This window comes from Giraffa tippelskirchi, chromosome 4, assembly GCF_054371585.1.
Source record: "Giraffa tippelskirchi isolate mGirTip1 chromosome 4, T2T-mGirTip1v1.2.pri, whole genome shotgun sequence".
Lineage (NCBI taxonomy): Eukaryota > Metazoa > Chordata > Mammalia > Artiodactyla > Giraffidae > Giraffa > Giraffa tippelskirchi.
Window position 1 is genome coordinate 2,844,883 of NC_137278.1, and position 20,375 is coordinate 2,865,257.

Sequence of the window (20,375 nt, forward strand, 5' to 3'; positions counted from 1 at the left end):
ATCCAAGCTGCCACACAACACTGAGCAGACTGACTCTTTTTTTTAACCATTTTTTGGGGGGGAACAGTGCTGTATTTTGCTGCTTGCAAGATCTTAGCTCCCCATCAGGGCTTGAGTCCAATTCCTCGGCAGTGAAAGTTTGGAGTCCTAACTTCTGGACCACCAGGGAATTCCTAAATGTCAGGGATTCCTGAAAGCCTAGTTTACTATGCTGTGTGACAGTGGGCGAGGCCCACCTCCGGGTTTGGTTTGCTTGTGTTGATAGCTTTTCGCTTTGGGTTGTCTGTCTTTTTCTTATTGATCTGTAGGTGTCTATTAGTATTCTGGATGTTAGTACTTTTAGTAGACACATGTTAAAAATAGCTTCTTCCAGTTTTTAGGTTGCCGTTTCAACTCTTCTAATGCAGGTAAATTTGAGAAATCATACCCTGCTTTGAAATCATCCAAATAGCTTTCTAGGTATTCTCCGAAAGCTTTATGTTCTTGCCTCATACTTAGGTCTTTGAAAGTGAAACTGAAAGTCCCTCAGTGTCTGACTCTTTGCGACCCCATGATGGAATTCTCCAGGCCAGAGTACTGGAGTGGGTAGCCTTTCCCTTCTCCAGGGGATCTTCCCAACCCAGGGATCGAACCCAGGTCTCCCGCAGTGCAGGCAAACCCTTTACCAGCTGAGCCACCAGGGAAGACCCAAGATTAAAGACTTAGGTCTTTAATCTACTGGAATTGACTTGTGTGTGATCTTAATGTATGGGCCCATTTAAACTTTTCTTCTTCTGGGTAATCATTATCTGACCACTTATTGAAAATGTGTTTGAAACCTTATTGAGAAGCTCTCTTCCCTACTGATGTCCAGTATCATTGGCCACATGGTATCAAGTGTCCGTATGTGCCCGGGTTTTTTAGGGGGCTCTCTAGTCTGTGTGCCATTGGTCTGTTTGTCTGTCCTTCTGTCAAAAACACATCATCTTAGTCACTCCAGGTTTATAGGTAGATGTTGGTATCTGAGTGGGCAAGTCTTCCCACCTGGTTTCTCAAGGATATCTTGACTGCTTTTGGCCTGTTGCATTTCCATCTAAATTTTAAACTCTTTTGTCAAATTGTACAAAGGAGCCTTCTGGGTTTTTTAAAAATCAGAATTATGTTGAAGATATTTGGCATCTTTTCAATAATTGGGATATCCCAAACTAAGAACAACTCTCTCCATTTATTTAGGTCTTCTTTAATATCTTTCAATAATTTCATAGGTTTTCCCATAAAGGTCTTCCAAATCTTTTTTTAAAGATTTAAAAATCTTTAAAGACTTCAAGTTTTTAAAATCTGTTTTTCTCAACATTTTATTTTAAATTTTAAGCATGCAAAAAATTATAAGAAATTGTACAGTGAATATTCACGTACCTATCGCCTAAATACTACCACTAACATTTTGCTGTGTACTGTGATTGTACCACTCACGTATGCCACCCATCTGTCTATTCACGCCTTCATCCACCCACCCACCCACCCACCCACCCACTCAGGAAGATACACTTCCTGTTTCTTCATGCGTCCACTCATTCTTCACTGTCTCCTAGACACTGTGATGTTTGTTGTGGAGTGGGTTTCTTTTAGAGTCTTTAGGAAAAGGTTGACTCTCCTGTTGTAGGAGGTAGGAACCTGGGTGGCTCCAGATTTCGGGCCCCCCTCTGCGGCGGGTGGGCCACAGCTCAATTCTTCGATTACTCTGCTGGAGTCAGCTGGGCGGCTTGACGCCCGCCCTGCACATGACTAGTTCACAGACCAGCCAAAGACTTGGGCTGAGGTTACACACAGAATTCAGGGCTCCTTCTCTCTGGCTCTCTCATTTCTGGTATTTTCCCTTGTAGTTTCCAGCTGCTGTGGTCACCCCAGACTTGTCTCCTTGTTCTTCAAACAAGTAAGATGTGAATTCTTTTCTTTATTGAGTTTTAGCTGCATGTTGCTGGTGGGCTTGTGGCTTCGGACTACCAGCTATAAGTAAAGGAATCTCTCCGACTGTTATCTCTTTTTCCAAGTGAAGATTTTCCTTCCAAATCTTCACTTTTCATCACTTTTTAAAGGCTTCAGGTAGTTTTGTAAAAAATGTATATTTTGGCCAAAGTTTACAGTTGTCATGTCCAAGAAGGTGAGTCGTCTATTAGCTACTCACCCACTACTAAAAGCAGGAGCTCCTAATTTTCTTTTATACACATTGCCCATGGTTAGTAAGTTTCATTTCTAGGCATTTAATGGTTTTTATGGCTACGGTGAATGGTGAATGGTTTTATTCCTATTACCAAGGTCAGCAATTCAGCAAATGTTTTCTGTGAAGGGCCAAATAGTGAATGTTTTAGGGCTTATGGGTCATTCAGCCCCTATCATAACTAATTTAACTCTGCACTTAGGGCAAAAGCAGCCATAAGTACATAAACAAATGAGTGCCACTGTGTTCAAATTAACATTTATTTCTAAAAACAGTGGGATAGATTTAGTCCACACGTCATAATTTGCTGGTCCCTGCTATCACATTTGTCAGTTAGTTATTGCTGGTGTGCAGTGTATGAGAAAGCTACTTATATTATACAGTGTCTATATCACGCATCTGGTTATATTATTAGAATCTTTTATTAGTCTTAGTTGGCTTTCTTCTAATTGATTCTCTTGAATTTTCTAGGCAGATCATCACATCAGTGGTTAATAATAATGAAAATAATAATACTTTTATTTATTTCTTCTAGTAGTCCTGTTGACTTTCTCTTTTCATTCCCTTCTGACTCCTGGCCAGCTCTCAGGGTCATGATAAACAGGAACACCCGTCCACACCATCTGGATCTCGGTGCTCCAAGACCAGCTCATTCAGGGCACGTGGCCAGTGAGCTTCTTCTTGCTCCCTCTTCTTGGTTTCCTCCAATTGGCAACAAGTTGGTAGAAATGTGTCCTCAGGTCAGCTGTTCCCCAGATGTCCTCCGACAGGAATGTTGGAATTTGTGCAGCCCCCAAACCACTCTTCCCTGGATTCCACACACATCTCTGCACAGGACACCCACCCAGGTGGTCGGTACCATCTCTGGGTGGTCCCGTGGTGTTGCCTCCACCAAGACCTCCCTTGGCAGCAGCACCTCCTGTGGGGTGACTCCGTCATCATCCCACGGGAAACGGCTTGGCGTCCTCGGCCACCTCTCAAAGCTTTTGTGTCCAGTGTTCACATCGCTGACCAGGCTGGTTTTACGTCCTCCTTTGACCCAGAGGTATTCAGAAGGGTGATTTTTCCCCTTTTGGGGGCGTGGTTTGGTTTCACTGTGGTGCCATAGTGAAACTGCTCATTTCTGGATTTACTGCGTTTTACTCCAAGTGCTTGTTCAGCAGCATCAGTCTTCACGCTGGTCGGTTTCCTTCCAGGTGTGCACACACCACAGTGTGTCTCTGAAATCAGAACCATGGAAGGAGCTATATGTTTACTTTGGTGACATCGCCTGCCAGCCAGCTGGTAATAAACAGATTTAACTGTTTATACATTGTCCCTGACCTGTTGATTCTGGGTGTGTGTGTGTGTGTGTGTGTGTAACCCTAAGTTTATTCACACTAAATCTACTTATCATTAAGTTACCATTATACTTGCTATTATTCTTTACTTAACTCCCTCCAAGTCTTTATTTTTCTTTTGCTCCTCCCTTTTCCTTTTCCTAGTTCTTGCAGGACATCCAGAGCAACATTGGACAGTGACTGTTAGAAGAAATATTCCCCAGGGCTTCCCTGGTGGTCCGGTGGCAAAGAATCCGCCTGCCGATATGGGAGACTCAGGTTCAATCCCTGATCTGGGAAGATCCCACGTGCAGCAGAGCAACTAAGCCTGTGTGCCGCAACTACTGGCCCTGGGCTCTAGAGCCGGGGAGCCGCAACTACTGGCCCTGGGCTCTAGAGCCGGGGAGCCGCAACTACTGGCCCTGGGCTCTAGAGCCGGGGAGCCGCAACTACTGGCCCTGGGCTCTAGAGCCAGGGAGTCGCAACTACTGAGCCCCTGTGCCATAGCTGCTGAAGCCTGCATGCTTAGAGCCTGCGCGCCATGACAGGAGAGGTCCCAGCAGTGAGAGGTTCACGCACTGCAGCTAGAGAGTAATCCCCGACTGACACAAGTAAAGAAAAGCCCGCGCAACAACAGAGACCCAGCACAGCCATGAATAGACAGGTAAACAAGTTTTAAAAAAGAAGAAAGACTCCTTGTCCTTCAAGAGTCCCCTTCTGCTTTGCTCTTGCTTCAACAACAGCGAGATTGTTTCATCATCTTGGGAAGCTAGACATCTGAGATTGAGGTGTTGGTTGGTTGGGTTGGTTCCCTCTGAGGCCATCAGGCAAGTTCTGGTCCATCCCTCTCCCTGGCTTCTAGTGTTTTGCTGCTGATCTTTGGGCGGGGTCCCTGGATTGCAGCTGTTGAACTGCCCCCCACCTTTGCCTTCATCCTCGGGTGGTATCCTCACTGTGCGCATGTCTGTCCCTTCTCAAGCATGAAAGAATTCACGGACTACAGCACAGAAGAGTCTTTTATCAAAAATAGCTCAATGGAAGTCCCCATTGAGCTGGTGGTCCAGTGGCTAAGGCTCCATGAGCCCAATGCAGGGGTCCTGGGTTCGATCCCTGGTCAGAGAACTAGATCCTGCATGCTGCAGTGAAGATCAAAGATCCTGTGTGCCACTGCTAAAACCTAGGGCAGCCAAATAAATAAATCAATTAAAAAAATAGCTCGATGAACAAATCATCTTTTGAGATTTAAAAAAAAAACTGAGCTTCACCATTTCCTTCATCTTTAGTGAGGTTTCCTTTTCCCTCTTTCTTTCCATTATTCTGCTACTGCGAAGTGGGCTTCTTAGGTGGCACGAGGGTAAAGAATCCATGCCAATGTAGGACACACATGTTTGATCCCTGGAGATCCCTGGAGATCTCCAGGAGAAAGAAAGGGCAACCCACACTAGTGGTCTTGCCTGGGAAACCCCACGGTCAGAGGAGCCTGGTGGGCCACAGTCCATGGGGCCACAAACAAGCTAGACACAACTTAGCAACTAAACAACAACAACACAACTTGAAGTACATTGTCCCAAGGGTCTGTCATGCTCTGATGTGCAAAACATACCTTCTCCTGGTCTTAAATAAGACTGTGATTCAAAACAAGCTCCTCACAATGCTTTCAACCAGACTGTCACCCCCAAGACTTTGCCGTGGGGAAATTCTGGGACTTCCCTGCTGGGGTTCAGATGGGGGCATCCTTCTCATATTTCTTACTGTAACTGGGGTGTTAGTGGTGATGCATTGTAGGAACCAGAGTTTGTTGTTGTTTCAAGATAACTTCTCCTTATTAAATTTAGAGTTCCTTAACTGTAGGTTCCCCCGTCCAACTCAGTAATGGATTTTGAATTATGTCAAGTTGTTTTGTAATCTACTATGATATATAATTTCTCTCTCTCATATCATTAATATAAGTGAATTCCAAAGATTATTTCTGAATTTAATTATCCTCACAAACCTGAAGTAAATTGTACTTGGCCATGGTATATTATTTCAGCATACTGATTTGTTATTTATGTCATATTCACAAATATGGATGTCTGAGGAGGCTTTACAAATAGCTGTGAAAAGAAGAGAAGCAAAAAAGCAAAGGAGAAAAGGAAAGATATTCCCATTTGAATGCAGAGTTCCAAAAAATAGCAAGGAGAGATAAGAAAGCCTTCCTCAGTGATCAGTGCAAAGAAATAGAAGAAAACAACAGATTGGGAAAGACTAGAGATCTCTTCAAGAAGATTAGAGATACCAAGGGAACATTTCATGCAAAGATAGGCTCGATAAAGGACAGACATGGTATGGACCTAACAGAAGCAGAAGATATTAAGAAGAGCTGGCAAGAATACACAGAAGAACTGTACAAAAAGGATCTTCACGACCCAGATAATCACAATGGTGTGATCACTCACCTAGAGCCAGACATCCTGGAATGTGAAGTCCAGTGGGCCTTAGGAAGCATCACTACGAACAAAGCTAGTGGAGGGGATGGAATTCCAGATGAGCTATTTCAAATCCTCAAAGATGATGCTGTGAAAGTGCTGCACTCAATATGCCAGCAAATTTGGAAAACTCAGCAGTGGCCACAGGACTGGAAAAGGTCAGTTTTCATTCCAATCCCAAAGAAAGGCAATGCCAAAGAATGCTCAAACTACCGCACAATTGCACTCATCTCATACACTAGTAAAGTAATGCTCAAAATTCTCCAAGCCAGGCTTCAGCAATACATGAACCGTGAACTTCCAGATGTTCAAGCTGGTTTTAGAAAAGGCAAAGGAACCAGAGATCAAATTGCCAACATTTACTGGATCATCGAAAAAGCACGAGAGTTCCATAAAAATATCTATTTCTGCTTTATTGACTATGCCAAAGCCTTTGACTGTGTGGGTCACAATAAACTGTGGAAAATTCTGAAAGAGATGGGAATACCAGACCACCTGACCTGCCTCTTGAGAAATCTGTATGCAGATCAGGAAGCAACAGTTAGAACTAGACATGGAACAACAGACTGGTTCCAAATAGGAAAAGGAGTACGTCAAGGCTGTATATTGTCACCCTGCTTATTTAACTTATATGCAGAGTACATCATGAGAAATGCTGGGCTGGAAGAAGCACAAGCTGGAATCAAGATTGCCGGGAGAAATATCAATAACCTCAGATATGCAGATGACACCACCCTTATGGCAGAAAGTGAAGAAGAACTAAAGAGCCTCTTGATGAAAGTGAAAGAGGAGAGTGAAAAAGTTGGCTTAAAGCTCAACATTCAGAAAACTAAGATCATGGCCTCTGGTTCCATCACTTCATGGGAAATAGATGGGGAAATAGTGGAAACAGTGACAGATTTTATTTTTGGGGGGCTCCAAAATCACTGCAGATGGTGACTGTGCCATGAAATTAAAAGACGCTTACTCCTTGGAAGTAAAGCTATGACCAAACTAGACAGCATATTTAAAAGCAGAGACATTACTTTGCCAACAAAGGACCGTCTAGTCAAAGCTATGGTTTTTCCAGTGGTCATGTATGGATGTGAGAGTTGGACTATAAAGAAAGCTGAATGCCTAAGAATTGATGCTTTTGAACTGTGGTGTGGAAAAGACTCTTGAGAGTCCCTTGGACTGCAAGGAGATCCAACCAGTCCATCCTAAAGGAGATTGGTCCTGGGTGTTCATTGAAAGGACTGATGTTGAAGATGAAACTCCAATACTTTTGCCACCTGATGGGAAGAGATGACTCATTTGAAAAGACCCTGATGCTGGGAAAGATTGAGGGCAGGAGGAGAAGGGGACGACAGAGGATGAGATGGTTGGATGGCATCACCGACTCAATGGACATGAGTTTGGGTAAACTATGGGAGTTGGTGATGGACAGGGAAGCCTGCAGTTCATGGGGTTGCAAAGAGTGGGACCTGACTGAGTGACTGAATTGAACTGAAGATTGATTTGTGGTTTCCTTTCGGAATCTTCTTAGTAAAATTTTTATTGTGATCTGTATAGTCTGAAAATAAAATAGTTAGTCGCTCAGTCATGCCCGACTCTTTGCTATTCTATGGACTGTAGCCCACGAGGCTCCTCTGTCCATGGAATTTTCCAAGCAAGAATACTGGAGTGGGTTGGTATGCCTGTATCCAAGGGATCTTTCTGACCCAGGGACTGAACCCAGGTCTCCTGCATTGCAGGCAGATTCTTAATTATTTGAGTTACCCAGAAAGCCCCCAAAAGTGAAAGTGTTAGTCGCTCAGTTGTGTCCAACTCTTTGCGACCCCGTGGACTGTAGCCTGCCAGGCTCCTCTGTCCATGGGATTCTCCAGGCAAGAATACTGAAGTGGGTTGTCATTCCCTTCTCCAGGGGATCTTCCCAACCTAGGAATCAAAGCCAGGTCTCCCGCATTGCAGGCAGATTCTTTACTGTCTGGGCCACCAGGGAAGCCCTGGACAGTCTAGTAGACTGAATTGAGAACTCTTCATTATTTTTTTAGGCTCAGAGATATTTGAATAATCTTGGACTTTGTGTTTGCTTGCATGATGTATGGTGGTAAATATTTGATGAGATTTCTATTTCCTTCTAGGGTACAGTTCCTTCTGTTGTAATTTATTCAAGTTTTCCACCTCAAGTCAGTTTTGATCATTTATATTTTCTTGGAAAACACGTGGTTTTCACGTGGTTCCGATTTTATGCTTATTTGTTCCTTTAACTTTATTTTTATTTTTTTTTCCACCCTTCTTGAGTAAGGTGCTTGGTTACCAGAGTCATTTATTTTGAATGCTACTTGTTTCTAAGAAAAGCATATGGTTTCAACTTTCCGTTTGAGGAGAGCATAAATTGTGTTCTGGGACCTTCATAGCCAGGGTCTGCACTGTCACTCATTTCGAAAGAGAACATTTCATGCAAAAATGAGCACAGTAAAGGACAGAAATGGCAAGGATCTAACAGAAGGAGAAGAGTCAGAAGGGGCGGCGAGAACACAGAAGACTATGAAAAACAGGTCTTAATGACCGGGATAGCCACGATGGTGTGGTCACTCACGTGGAGCCAGACATCCTGGCGTGTGAAGTCAGTGTGCCTTAGGAAGCATTGCTGCAAACAAAGATAGACGAGGTGATGGAATTCCAGCTGAGCTATTTCAAATCCTGAAAGGTGATGCTGTGAAAGTGCTGCACTCAGTACGCCAGCAAATTTGGAAAACTCAGCAGTGGCCACAGGACTGGAAAAGGTCAGTTTTCATTCCAACCCCCAAGAAGGGCAATGCCAAAGAAGGTTCAAAATACCATACACTTTGAAATAGTCTGATTTTTTTCCTTTGTATTTTAAAGTTATTTCAGACTCATTAACAATTTGTAAGTTGAAGTAGTGAGTCCTGTTTCTTGTCATCACTCTTTAGTTGTTTGTTTCTAGATATGTTGTTGTTTTCTCGTGTCTGACTCTTTGTGACCCCATGGACTGTAGCCCACCAGGCTCTTCTGTCCATAGGATTCTCCAGGCAAGAATACTGGGGTGGGTTACCATTTCCTTCTCCAGGGGATCTTTCCCACGTCCCAGGGATCGAACCCACATCTCCTGCTTGGCAGGTGATTATCACTGAGGCAGTTGGGAATCCCTTCCAGGTACACAGTTTTGCAGTAAGAAGGAAATGAGCAGCACGGTTCTGACTCTGGCGCGCTGACGCGTCCTTCACTTTTCATGGGTAATTAAAGCCAGAGTGCTTTTCCCGGCACTTGGACGTGGCACCCCACACTGCGGTGACTGACATCAGACAGTGGCTGCCACGGAGAGAGGTGGCAGTGATTGCCTGGAAAATGGGCTGGAGGGAGATATGGGGGTGACAGAAATATTCTCATCCTGTTATAGGTGATTAAAGGGTATATTGCAATTGCCAAACATACTTGGTGTGTTTAGGGTATGTAAATTATATTGCAATTAAAATACTGGAACGATCCCTGCTTGTCAGAGCAATCCCACATATTTGGATTCCATTCATTTCCCTGGACTTCCATAACAAAGTGCTACCAATTGGGTGCCTTAGAACAACGGAGAAGGAAATGACAACCCACTCCAGGATTCTTGCCTGGGAAATTCCATGGACAGAGGAGCCTGGTGGGCTACAGTCCATGCGGTCACAAGAGTCGGACTCAACTTAGTGACTAAGCCACCACCCAAACAACAGAAATTTGTCCTCACAGTTCTGAAGGATAAAGCCTGGAGTCGTGGAGTCAGCAGGACTGTGCAAATATAGACACTCACGGTCACTTACTGTTGGGAGCCTCGTTAGGCATTACTGATAAAATGGAGGCACGGCCCCAACCCCCTCTCCTCATCCCGCAGGCAGGGTCTGGGGATGAAGGAGTTAGGTCTTGTGATTCTGACTTGTCCTTTCCTTCCTTAGGTTGTGTTGGCTGGAAAGTATGTTAATGTGCTTATTGTTCTTGCATGAGAAAGCACAAAGCCTTGTGCAGTTGCCCAGGAAATAATTCATAAAGTTACATTTGTTCAAGGACCTTTACAAAGAATGTTCCAGGATGAGCACATAGGCCGCAGCTTGAGGCCATGGGAAACATTGTTATCTGAAACCTGCTTGTAAGGGAAATGTTTATGGCAAAAGCAGTTTGCTGAGTTTAGGATTTAAGAATAATTAAGAATAGTTAGAAGCTAAAAGTTTAAGGTATGTTGTAGTGTTGGCATATTTTACTATAGCTTACAGAAACTAGGAATTTTAGAGATACTAATAGCTAAAGAAGTCTTTTTAGGAGTTAATGAGCTCAAGCAGGATTTAGAAAGATAAGAAATAAACTGAGGAATGTGGTATGCAGCCCAGAGACAAACTTGAGTTACAATTTTATCACAAGGACACTTAAGAGGGAACTCTGAAGGACAACAATGATTTATGGAGACAGTAAATCTGGGTGAGGGGAAACTGAAGATGTCATACTTCTGACCTAATGCTTTTATAAAAGTATAAAAGAAAACCTGATGGTTAAAATAAACATGCAGTTCAGTGCCTTGAGTGAGAGACTGCATCATTCATTTGCTGACCCCGTTCATCCCTTCAGCATTTCCCTGGCTGTCGGAGCTGGACTCTAGCAACTTACGCAGCCTGTGAGCCAGGATCGCTGATCCTTGATCGCATTGTGTGTTCCCCACATTGTCCAGCACCATTAGGAGCCACCAGCCAACCTCATTATGCTTGTTAGTTTGACAGAAATGTCCCAGAGGATCAAATGCATGATCATCCAGAGCTTGCCTCTTATACAGATATGACTGGGGCCCCAGTGGGCTGTTTTGTACATCCTGCTTGCCCATCACCATGTCAGAGCTCCTTCAATACTGGAAATGGAATCATCAGAGCATTTCCATCGAATCAGATTCAGGAACCTTACCTGAAATCCCAGAGCCAATCTGTAAACTTGCCCTTAAGATTCTCTTCCTCTAGAGCCATCCAAGTACAAAGTGTGTATTATCCTGGGTTATCTAGACAAACAGACCCCATAGGGTACGCATATTTATGGACAGAGATTCATTCTTAGGAATCAGGTGATGTGATTTTGGAGGCTGGCAGGTGGGCCAGGGGGCTGGAGACCCAGAAGAGTGGACGCCGCAGCTTGAGCCTGAAGGCATTCTGGGTGCACAGCTCCCTCCTCCTGGGGGGCCCTCTGTCTGCTTTCTCAATGGCCTTCAACTGATTGGATGCAGCCCACCCCCATTCTGGAGGGTGGTCTTCACTGATGAAGCCTAGAACATGACAAGGATGAGGTAACATGTGCTCAGTGTAGGAAAGAGTGAGTGAATGAAACAACAGAGGCAGGAGTCTCCTCTAAATGAGCCTTTACTGGGGGTGAGGACCAGCAAGCGGGGGGCGGTCACAGCACTGGCCCTGGAGGGTGGCATGGAGGCCTTCCAGCTGTTCTTCCAGCGCTGAGTCTCCTTCCCTTGCGCTGTGCTGACCTCCTGACCTTCTTCACATAATGCTGCCTATTCCTGGGGGCAGGGCTGCGGAGGGGCCCCTGAGGAGGAGCTTCCTGGACCATGTGCCCTGTGGGACCATCATGAGCTCGTGTCTGACTCTGTGCGACCCCGTGGACTGTGGCCCACCAGGCTCCTCCATCCATGAGATTCTCCAGGCAACAGTAATGGCGTGGGTTGCCATTTCCTCCTTCAGGGCATCGTCCCCGCCCACGGATGGAACTCGCCTCTCTAATGTCATCTGCATTTGCAGGTGGTCTGGAGAAGGAAATGGCAAACCACTCCAGTATTCTTGCCTGGAGAATCCCATGGACGGAAGAGCCTGGTAGGCTACGGTCCACGGGGTCGCAAAGAGTCGGACACGACTGAGCGACTTCCCTTCCCTTGACCACTAGCGCCACCTGCAGTTGGCTCTTAATCCCAGGCACTGAGCAAGAGACCTAACACTCATTTCTGGGGTGATTCTCACAACAACCCGTCAGGCTGGACCAGTGATATCTCCATTTCACAGACAGGGAAACTGAGGCTCAGAGCCTTGCCTGGGGCACCAGCTACAAAGAGGCTGAGCTGGAGTTAGGACTCCGCCTCTCAAACTTGGATCGTTCATGACCGCTGTCCCACACTGGGGGCCTCCTGGCGCTCAGGGGTCCTGGCTTCCTTGGGGGCCACACCCTCCCGGCCTTGAGTTTCCTGTGAATTCGGGGGTCAGAGCCATGCCTCTGTCTGGGGCTGGCAGTGACCGCTGGGGAATGGCCACCAGCCCTGGGCACTGCGGGCTCTCCCAGTACCTGGACCAGCCTATCCCCACCAGAGGACGAGGTTCCTCTCTGGGCACCAGGACCAATGACTCAGGGAACACCAGAGCCCAGAGGTCCCTCCTGTAGCATCCGGATGCAGCTTTAATGTCAGGTGGGCCTTGAGGGGTCTAAGAGGCACTGGGTTCAAAGGCTGCTTTGTTCACTCTGTAGTGCACAGAAGGGGCAAGTCTCTCTCTAAGCCTCAGTTTCCTCATCAGTGAAATGGGGGCAGTAATCCCTCTGCCCACCTCCTGGGCTGGGGCCAGTCCTGCCTCTCACGGCCGCAGTGACCCAAGGGCCTATGAGGGCCTGGGTATGAGAATGCGTGAGTCCAGCCCAGCCTAGTCGCGGTCCCGGGTCTCCATCCTGGGTGACTGTGGCGGGACCGGCTCTGAGGCGTGTGCGCCGCCATCCTGCCGGGCAGCCGGGCGTCGTGTCCATGGCCGGGCGCGCACACCGGCCCGAGGGCAGCGCGTGCACGTGACACCTCCCCGCGGCGCCTGCGCAACACGAACAGCTCTCCGCACAGTTCGTCCAGCCAACGGCTCTACGATCCCCGCGTCTCCGGAGCGCTCGGATCACCCCGGCCTACCCAGGCTGCCCGCAGGGTGCTGGCGCGGTGGATTGCCATCGTCGGGAGAGGAAAGTGGCCGAATAAGCCCCCCACCCCTCTGTCCTGGCAGCCAGACTCCATCCCAGGCTCCAGCTCAGCGTGTGGCCGGCCCTGGGACCTGGAGCAGCAGCGGAGGTCTACGCTGGAGAGAAAGGGCAGGCCGCCCCAGCCTGCCTCGTCCACGCCCTGTCCTGGCCCCTGGTCTTCCTGGAAGGACCCTGGGATGTGACGTCCAGCCTCTCCCTGGCTGCCGCCCTGGCTGGTCTAAGAGGGACAGGAGGGAGTCCATGGAGGAGGGGGCCCACCACCCTTATGCGTGAGGGCTGGGGGGCAGCTCCTGGTATTGGGAAGCCTTCTGGGCACTCAGGAACTTCACCCCACCTTGGAGACGAACAGCGGCCCCATCACTCAAGGCCATTCAGCTCTAAGTGACCAAGGTTGGCTTGATGGGGGGACTCAGAACCAGCCATCGCTGTTCACCCCCACCGAGCCTGTGCTGACCATCAGAGGCCTTGTCCCGTGTTGGACTCCCCCAATCAGGGGAGACCAAGAACTTTGGGCGCCTTCATCTCTCAACCTTTATCCCCTCAAAGCCTTCCAAGGGCAGAGTCGCTGACTCCATCTTCAGTGGAGGAAACAGAGGCTCTGAGAGTCACCGCAGGAGCTGGCCTGTCACAGGGCTGGGACGTGGCTCTACTATAGGTTTGCACCCAGGTCATCATTCTGACCCCAGAATCAGTTCCGGCGCAGGAGCCTTGGAGACAGCTCTGAACCAGGTTGGTGGTGAGTCTGTCATTCGGGGGGCAGTGGGGAGGGGGCGCTGCAGGCAGGGGGCTCTGGGGGGCAGGGCTTGGAAGGGTCCCGGGGAGGAAGGCGGTAGGGAGGCTGGGGTGGGGGTGAGGGGTGCTCACCTGTGAGGGAGGGTGGACCAGACCGCACAGGGCTCTGAGTGTGGGGCCAGGGGTCGGAGGTCACCGCAGGTTGTGTGTGTGGGGGGACAGGACATGAGGGGGCTGTCCTATCAGATCTGCAGCATCCTGGATTTGGAGGGAGCATGGAGGGCACGTTAACTATCTCCCCCTCAAGCATCACTTCAGTTCATAACCTCGTCTCAGGGCGGGGCCCGCTGCCCGGAGGGCCCAGAGGTGGCCTCTGGTCAAGGCAGCCATTCAGCAGAGGTCTGCACCCAGGGACGTGTGAGTGAGGGCACCGAGGTGTCGTCGCCCTTCCAGTGGGCACGAAGCTCTTGTCCGTGTTGTATTCTCACGTCCAGGCTGACGTGGATGATGCAGCGTTGTCCACCTGGATGGAGAGCGACAGTGAGGGGCTGGGCTGCAGTCCCCAAGACCCAGCGTTCGTATGCCCGGAGCTCCACGGACGTGCGGAGGCCCCGCGGAGGCCCGAGGTCCTGGGGGATGAGGACGGGGTCGACTCCCAGAACCCAAGGATGGCGAGATCAGCAGGTGCCCTGGACTCTGCAGGGCGCCCCATGCCAGCATCCAGCACTGGGGCCTCTTGGCCACTTTTGTGGTGTGGAGGGGGAGACTGGTCACCGGAAGGAGAGCTGGGAAAAGCTGTTCGGGGAGGGGTGGTGTAGTCACCTTGTTTTTCTGGGCATCAGGGGACTTGGGGTCACCGCTCGCGTTGTCGTGACACACTGCAGAGTGGAGGAGCTGGGCACGCGCTCACTCAGCACAGGGCAGCGTGCCCACCACTGAGGTCCATGCCCTTCCTGAGTGGCCACGGCCCTGGAGTGGGAGCTGTCCCTGGTCCTGGAGTCTCTGTGGTGGAGCTGGTGACTGGAGGGAGCGGCCAGCTCCGCAGGGGTCACACCCGCTGGGTGAGTGGTGCTCTGGGGCGCCCATGGGCACACCTGGGGACCATGTGACCTGCACCCGGGGAGGTGCGGGGGAGGCGCACAGAGGACAGGGCCTGGCTGGTGGACAGGGCGCCATGCTCGGGGGCAGCGCTCCTCGGAAGGCCAGCCGGAGCTAGCCTGGTGGACGGGCTCCAGGGCTGGGCCGGCTCTGCCTCTGGCAGCTGTGCCCAGAGTGATGCCCGAGCCAGTGGAGATGGGTGTGGCTTAGCTCTGGACTGGAAGCCAGAGCCTGGAGCTGGTCCAAAGGTGAGAAGGCGCTCGAGGCTGTGAGTGGGCCACCGGAGGCCAGGTCGGCCCGTGGAGCAGCAAGTGTCATCCTGGCAGCAGAAGTTCAAGGTGAAGTGCGCTCGGGTGGTCTAGACTGTCTTTCTGGGAACAAGGTGCGCAGCTGGGCTTGGTCTCTTCAGTCTGTGAGTGCTCGGCTTCCCAGCTGGCTGTAGACCCTGGCAGGGCACCCTGTGACTGGCCAGTGCAGGGGGCGATGAGAAGGGGTTGTTGGCAACCTTGAGCCCCTCGGCTTCATGTGGGGGAAGGTTGAGCTGGCTCCATGCCTGACCTCACCCCACTTGTGAAGGTCAGGATCTCCAGGACGGAGTCATGCTGGGCGGTGGAGCCAGTGGCACCGAACACATTGGTGTTGTCAGAGGTCTTCACCTCTGGTGGGGCGGGGCAGAGGAGGGTCCGCCGTGCTCTGGAGGGGGCCGCAGGCCAGGGGGAGGGCCGTGCACAGAGACCGAAGGAGGTGGATGGTTGTCAGGGGCGGGGCTTGAGGTATAACTGCTTGGTGGGTGCCAGGGCTCCTGCTGTTCTGATGAAGATGCTCTTGAACTAGGGAGTGGCGATGTTACACAGTCCAGCGCATGGAGTTGACAAAGTGCCCCACTCAAAACCGATGAAAGATGAGATTATACTGCATCTAAAATTTAGCGTATTAAGTATAAAAATATCATAACAGGTAGCAGAAATAAGGTGTTGCCCTCACAGGCGAGCTTCCCTTGTGGCTCAGCTAGTAAAGAATCTGCCTGCAATGCAGGGAGACTTGGGTTCTACCCCTGGGTTGGGAAGATCCCCTGGAGAAGGGAAAGGCTACCCACTCCAGTATTCTGGCCTGAAGAATTCCATGGATTGTATAGTCCATGGGGTCGCAAAGAGTCAGATATGACTGAGCGACTTTCACTTTCACAGGCGAGGTGGAGGAGGTCTCTGGGGTTGTAGCCAGGAGTGGCCGGAGCTTAGGGACGGGCGCTGAGGGTGGAGCTGTGGACGAGGCTGGACAGATGGCTGGCTCGGCCTGCAGAACAGGCCTGGGAGCTGGTGCCTCTTAGGAGGCTGGGACACGGCTGTATCAGGCAACCATGCTGGAGATAGTTCTAGAGTTGGCTCTAGTTCTGAGGTTGATTCCAATTCTGGCGCTGATACCAGATTCAGTGCAAGAACTAGCGACTGAAATGGCTTTAGCTCTGGAGCCGGTCCATTTGAGCTGGAGCTGGCTCTAGTCTGGAGCTGGTCCCATCTCCAGCTCTGTCGCTGGGGCCTGAGCGGGCACTAGTCTACGGATGGGGCACGCTCTAGCGCTTCAGGGGGCTCTGGCCCTGGAGCTGACTCCAGAACCTGCTCTAGCCCCACGGCTGGTGGAAGATGTGGTGCTAGAGGTGCCCTGGCTCTGCGTCCCCACCTGTGGCTGCGGCTGAGACGCTGCCCTCCGTGGGTGGGCTCACCTCAGTGTTCCGGGGGTCTGCACACAGCAGGGACCACTCACAGCGCAGAAGGCCCGAGTGAACGAACCCCAGAATCTCTCCGCTTCCTCACCTGTAACATAACCCCTACCTCTTAGGCCTGTTGGGAGGGTCGCACTGGTTCGATAGAATTTGCTTGCTTACCTCGTAGCAGGCAGTGTTCTAGAGGCCTGGGAACACCGGGCTGAATAAGCCTGGAGCCGACCAGAGCCGGATTCAGACAATTTCGGGGCCCGGGAAGGTGTCCCAGCTCAGGTGGGAGCCACAGGTTCCACAGGAGTCCCTGTCCAGCCGCTCAGGACCAATCAGGCGGGGGCTGTGGTGGAGGGGAGGTGAGGTCCTTGGTCTGAGTGCCCATGCTGCCCATCAACCCCGCATACCTGTTCTCTTCGCTGTCTTCAGCCTTGCCTTCCAGAAAATGGGCCTGTGAGATGTCTGTTCCTAGGTGCTGTCACGAAGGTGGCCTTGATCTTTTCAGACAGTCAGAAAAGAACCAGCCATTCTCTGTCTTCCCACCGGTAACTCAGAAGGCTTGGCTCAAGTTCACTCGGGGAATCAGACGCGGCTCCCAGGGCATTGGCTAGAGTCCCCCTCCTGCTCAGTGGCTGAGCTGAGCCAGAAGTCCTGGGCTCACAGATCCAGCTACTCCTCAAGGTGCAGCCCGAAGTCCGGGGGACTGTCCAGTGAGGCTCAGCCCTGCCAGCGGTCAGCACCAGGGGGATCTTTCCAGGTCACTACTCAGAGGGCTTCCTCGCTTCCCTCTTCTTCCTTATTTTCTACCCTAGTAACACTTTGTTTCCTCCCGTGGACGGTCGTCACGTGGCCTCTCCCCTAGTGGAGGGAGCTGGGATGTTTCCAGTCTTTTGCTCTGATGAGGAAGGTGCAGGAAATATACATACGGCAAGTGTAGAGGTGTTTCTGCGGGATGGACCCCCTGAACTGGGACCGCTGAGTCAGAGGGTAAATGCACCTGTAATTTTGGCAGACGTGACCAAACTGTCTCCATCGGAGAGACATGTATTCCCATCGATGATGAATACAGTTCCTATTTCCACACAGCCCCAGAGTCTATTCCCGAGCTCGGGGGGTTTTGGAGTCATAAGACTGAACTGTTGTGTGTGTGTGCCCGTTTGACATGCCCTTTGTGCTCCTCTCTCTGCGTGGCTGCTTCCCCTCATTCCCAGGGACTCCTCTCTTTTTTTGGCTGCTCTGCGCTGCGCCACTTGCAGGATCTCAGCTCCCTGACAAGGGATTGAACCCGGGCCCTCAGCAGTAAAAGCCTGAGTCCTAAGCCCTGGACCGCCAGGGAGGCCCCTCAGGACTTTTTACAGAAGAGGATGTGGCGCCGCCTTGACACGCGGTGACAGTCATTAGCTCCAGCGGCGTATTGTGCCTTCCCCTTGCGTACTGTTACGGTGTCTCTTCTCCCCCAGTTAAGCACAGACTCGATAAAATACCGGAGCACATCTCTCACTGTGCGACTTGGTCTTTTCATTCCTTTCTCCCATCTCTGCCCCAGGGACCTTCTGAACTGCTGCCACAGAAGACATTATCATGGTCCCCGTGTGTACATCGGTGTTTTCATCCGGTTGTCGGGTTCTCTTTTGCCTCACTGCCCTGCGTGCTGCCCTCCTGGCCTGGGGGCTGAACCCTGGGGCATTCGCCCTGGTGTGGCTTTTCGGAGCAGTTGGGTTTGTTCAGCGGGACCCCAGCCCTTCTCTGCCCCCAGAGCTCATGAAGCAGCTGGTGAGGAGGAAAGGCGGGCAGATCCATGCTGGAGTGGGAGTTCTGTGGGAATAACGGGATCACTGATGGACTAACATTTGGCTGTCCCGAGTAAGCGAGACAGACAGCAGATAGATGCCTCAGAGCCAGGAACATGGGAGCATCCGAGTGTGTGAGCAGACCCGGGACCAGACGGGCAACCTGGGGGCAGACAAAGGTCTGCACTGTCAATTTGTTTTATTATTATTCACTTAGTTTATATGTGTTACGTTTTTTCTTATTTTTTGGTCTCACCATGTCTCTAGTGGGACTTAGTTCCTTGACCGGGGATCAAACCTGTGCCCCCTACAGTGAAAACACAAGAGTCCTAAGCACTGGCCTGCCATGGAATTCCCTTTAGTGTGTATTTTCTAAAGCCTGACTCTTCTGTCTCAGCTTTATGTTTGGAAAGCTCTGGGCCCAGGGAATACCACGGTCTACAGTGTGAATACCGGATTCCCCGGGTCATTCAGATCATCTCCGAGGAAGCAGCCTGACCCTCTCCAGAACACACAGCAGTCTCATCCCCCAGGAAAAAGTTCTGATTACCCTTCTTTGGGATCGGAATGAAAACTGACCTCTTCCAGTCCTGTGGCCACTGCTGAGTTTTCCAAATTTGCTGGCATATTGAGTGCAGCACTTTCACAGCATCATCTTTTAGGATTTGAAATAGCTCAGCTGGAATTCCATCCCCTCCACTAGCTTTGTTTGTAGCAATGCTTCCTAAGGCCCACTTGACTTCACACCCCAGGATGTCTGGCCCTAGGTGAGTGACCACACCATCGTGGTTATCCAGGTCATTAAGACTTTTTTTGTATGGTTCTGTGTATTCTTGCCACCTCTTTTTAATCTCTTCTGCTTCTGTTAGGTCCATACAGTTTCTGTCCTTCATTTCCTTGGTATCTTTAATTTTCTTGACAAGATCTCTAGTCTTTCTCATTCTATAGTTTTCCTCCATTTCTTTGCATTGTTCACTTAAGGCTTTCTTATCTCTCCTTCCTATTCTCTTGAACTCTGCATTCAGTTGGGTATCTGTCCCTTTCTCCTTTGCCTTTCGCTTCTTTTCTCAGCTATTTGTAAGGCCATTTTGCCTTTTTGCATATCTTTTTCTTAGCCAATGGGAAAGCAGGCAGCTCAGCCAATGGGAAGCCCTCACCACCCCTGAACTGGCACTTTGCTCCAATGGATTTTCCTCCAATGTTCTGTTTCCCAGCTGCCTACTATTCTCTGTAGAGTAACTCTCTTTTTCTCTGTTTGGCGGACTTGCCTATAGTTTTTTCTGTGGCATGCTTGTCCTGATAGCAATCCTCTTGCCTTTCCTGTGAAACCCACTTTGTTAGTAAAATCACTGTCTGCTTTTTAATAAATCTGGATTCCTTACTCCACTGGCCCTGGTCACCCCAGCCAGGTTCTTTCAGATCCATGTTTCTCTTCCCTTGTGTATCTGGTAACAGGGAGCACAGGTGACCGCCAGAAGCCCCGAGTGTCTCCCGAGTCAGCTGCGCCTCCTTCTCACTATCCGCTCAGCCACCAGCCCCTCACCCTCTCCTCCTCCCAGGGCCCCTCGCATCTCTCCTGCACCTGGATGACCTGGCTGAGCAGCCAATTTCAGGGTGCTTTCATCTCTCTCCCAGAGGTTTTGCCCACCTGGTAACAGTCACCCAATTCTACTGGGGGCACTGTTACCCCTGATGGCCTCCTGGGGAACCAGACAGACAGCCTGACAGGTATCAGGTATGGTAGCCCATAGCTAGCCCCCCTCATCCTCTGGACCTGCCATGCCTCCATGCCCTTCCCACCAGCAAGGCCTCTGCCCCCTGTCCTGCCCAAGGGCCCCTGATCTGCTGAACCAATTGCACAAAACCTTCTATAGAACTCTTGGTGTGCCAGACATTTTCTTAAGAACTTTCCCTGTATTGGTTCATTAATCTTCACCTGATCCCTACTTTTAAAGGGTAACCAAGGCCCAGAGAGAGGAAGTGACCTACACAAATTAAGTGGTAGAGACATGACTTAGACCCAAAGAACTGGTCCAGAGGCTGCCCTCTTACCCAGTCTACCATGATCCAGCACTTGCTGGAGCCCCAAAC

General features: G+C 50.2%; 1 protein-coding gene and 1 long non-coding RNA gene across 2 annotated transcripts; one reads left to right on the forward strand and one right to left on the reverse strand.

Annotated features, from left to right (window-relative positions):
* Positions 1-11,343: 11,343 nt before the first annotated feature.
* Positions 11,344-12,751, reverse strand: LOC145545762 (uncharacterized). Its single transcript, XR_014082168.1, has 2 exons — positions 12,542-12,751; positions 11,344-11,566 (listed from the first exon to the last, which is right to left on the reverse strand). It is a non-coding gene; the product is annotated as an uncharacterized LOC145545762 (long non-coding RNA).
* Positions 12,752-12,818: 67 nt separating this feature from the next.
* Positions 12,819-17,994, forward strand: LOC145545763 (uncharacterized). The gene is made up of 5 exons (XM_081590582.1): positions 12,819-13,682; positions 14,180-14,369; positions 14,528-14,746; positions 17,000-17,175; positions 17,307-17,994. The coding sequence occupies exons 2-5, from the start codon at positions 14,190-14,192 to the stop codon at positions 17,653-17,655; spliced, it is 924 nt and encodes a 307-aa protein (XP_081446708.1). The 5' UTR covers positions 12,819-13,682; positions 14,180-14,189; the 3' UTR covers positions 17,656-17,994.
* Positions 17,995-20,375: the final 2,381 nt, after the last annotated feature.

What these genes read in the sequence shown, in the direction of transcription:
- LOC145545763 (XM_081590582.1), top strand. Translation starts at nt 14,190, where the DNA reads ATGATGCAGCGTTGTCCACCTGGATGGAGAGCGACAGTGAGGGGCTGG. An exon ending in AAGGATGGCGAGATCAGCAG is followed by an intron (nt 14,370 to 14,527) that starts GTGCCCTGGACT and finishes TCTGGGCATCAG; the next exon opens with GGGACTTGGGGTCACCGCTC. An exon ending in AGATCCAGCTACTCCTCAAG is followed by an intron (nt 17,176 to 17,306) that starts GTGCAGCCCGAA and finishes TTTCTACCCTAG; the next exon opens with TAACACTTTGTTTCCTCCCG.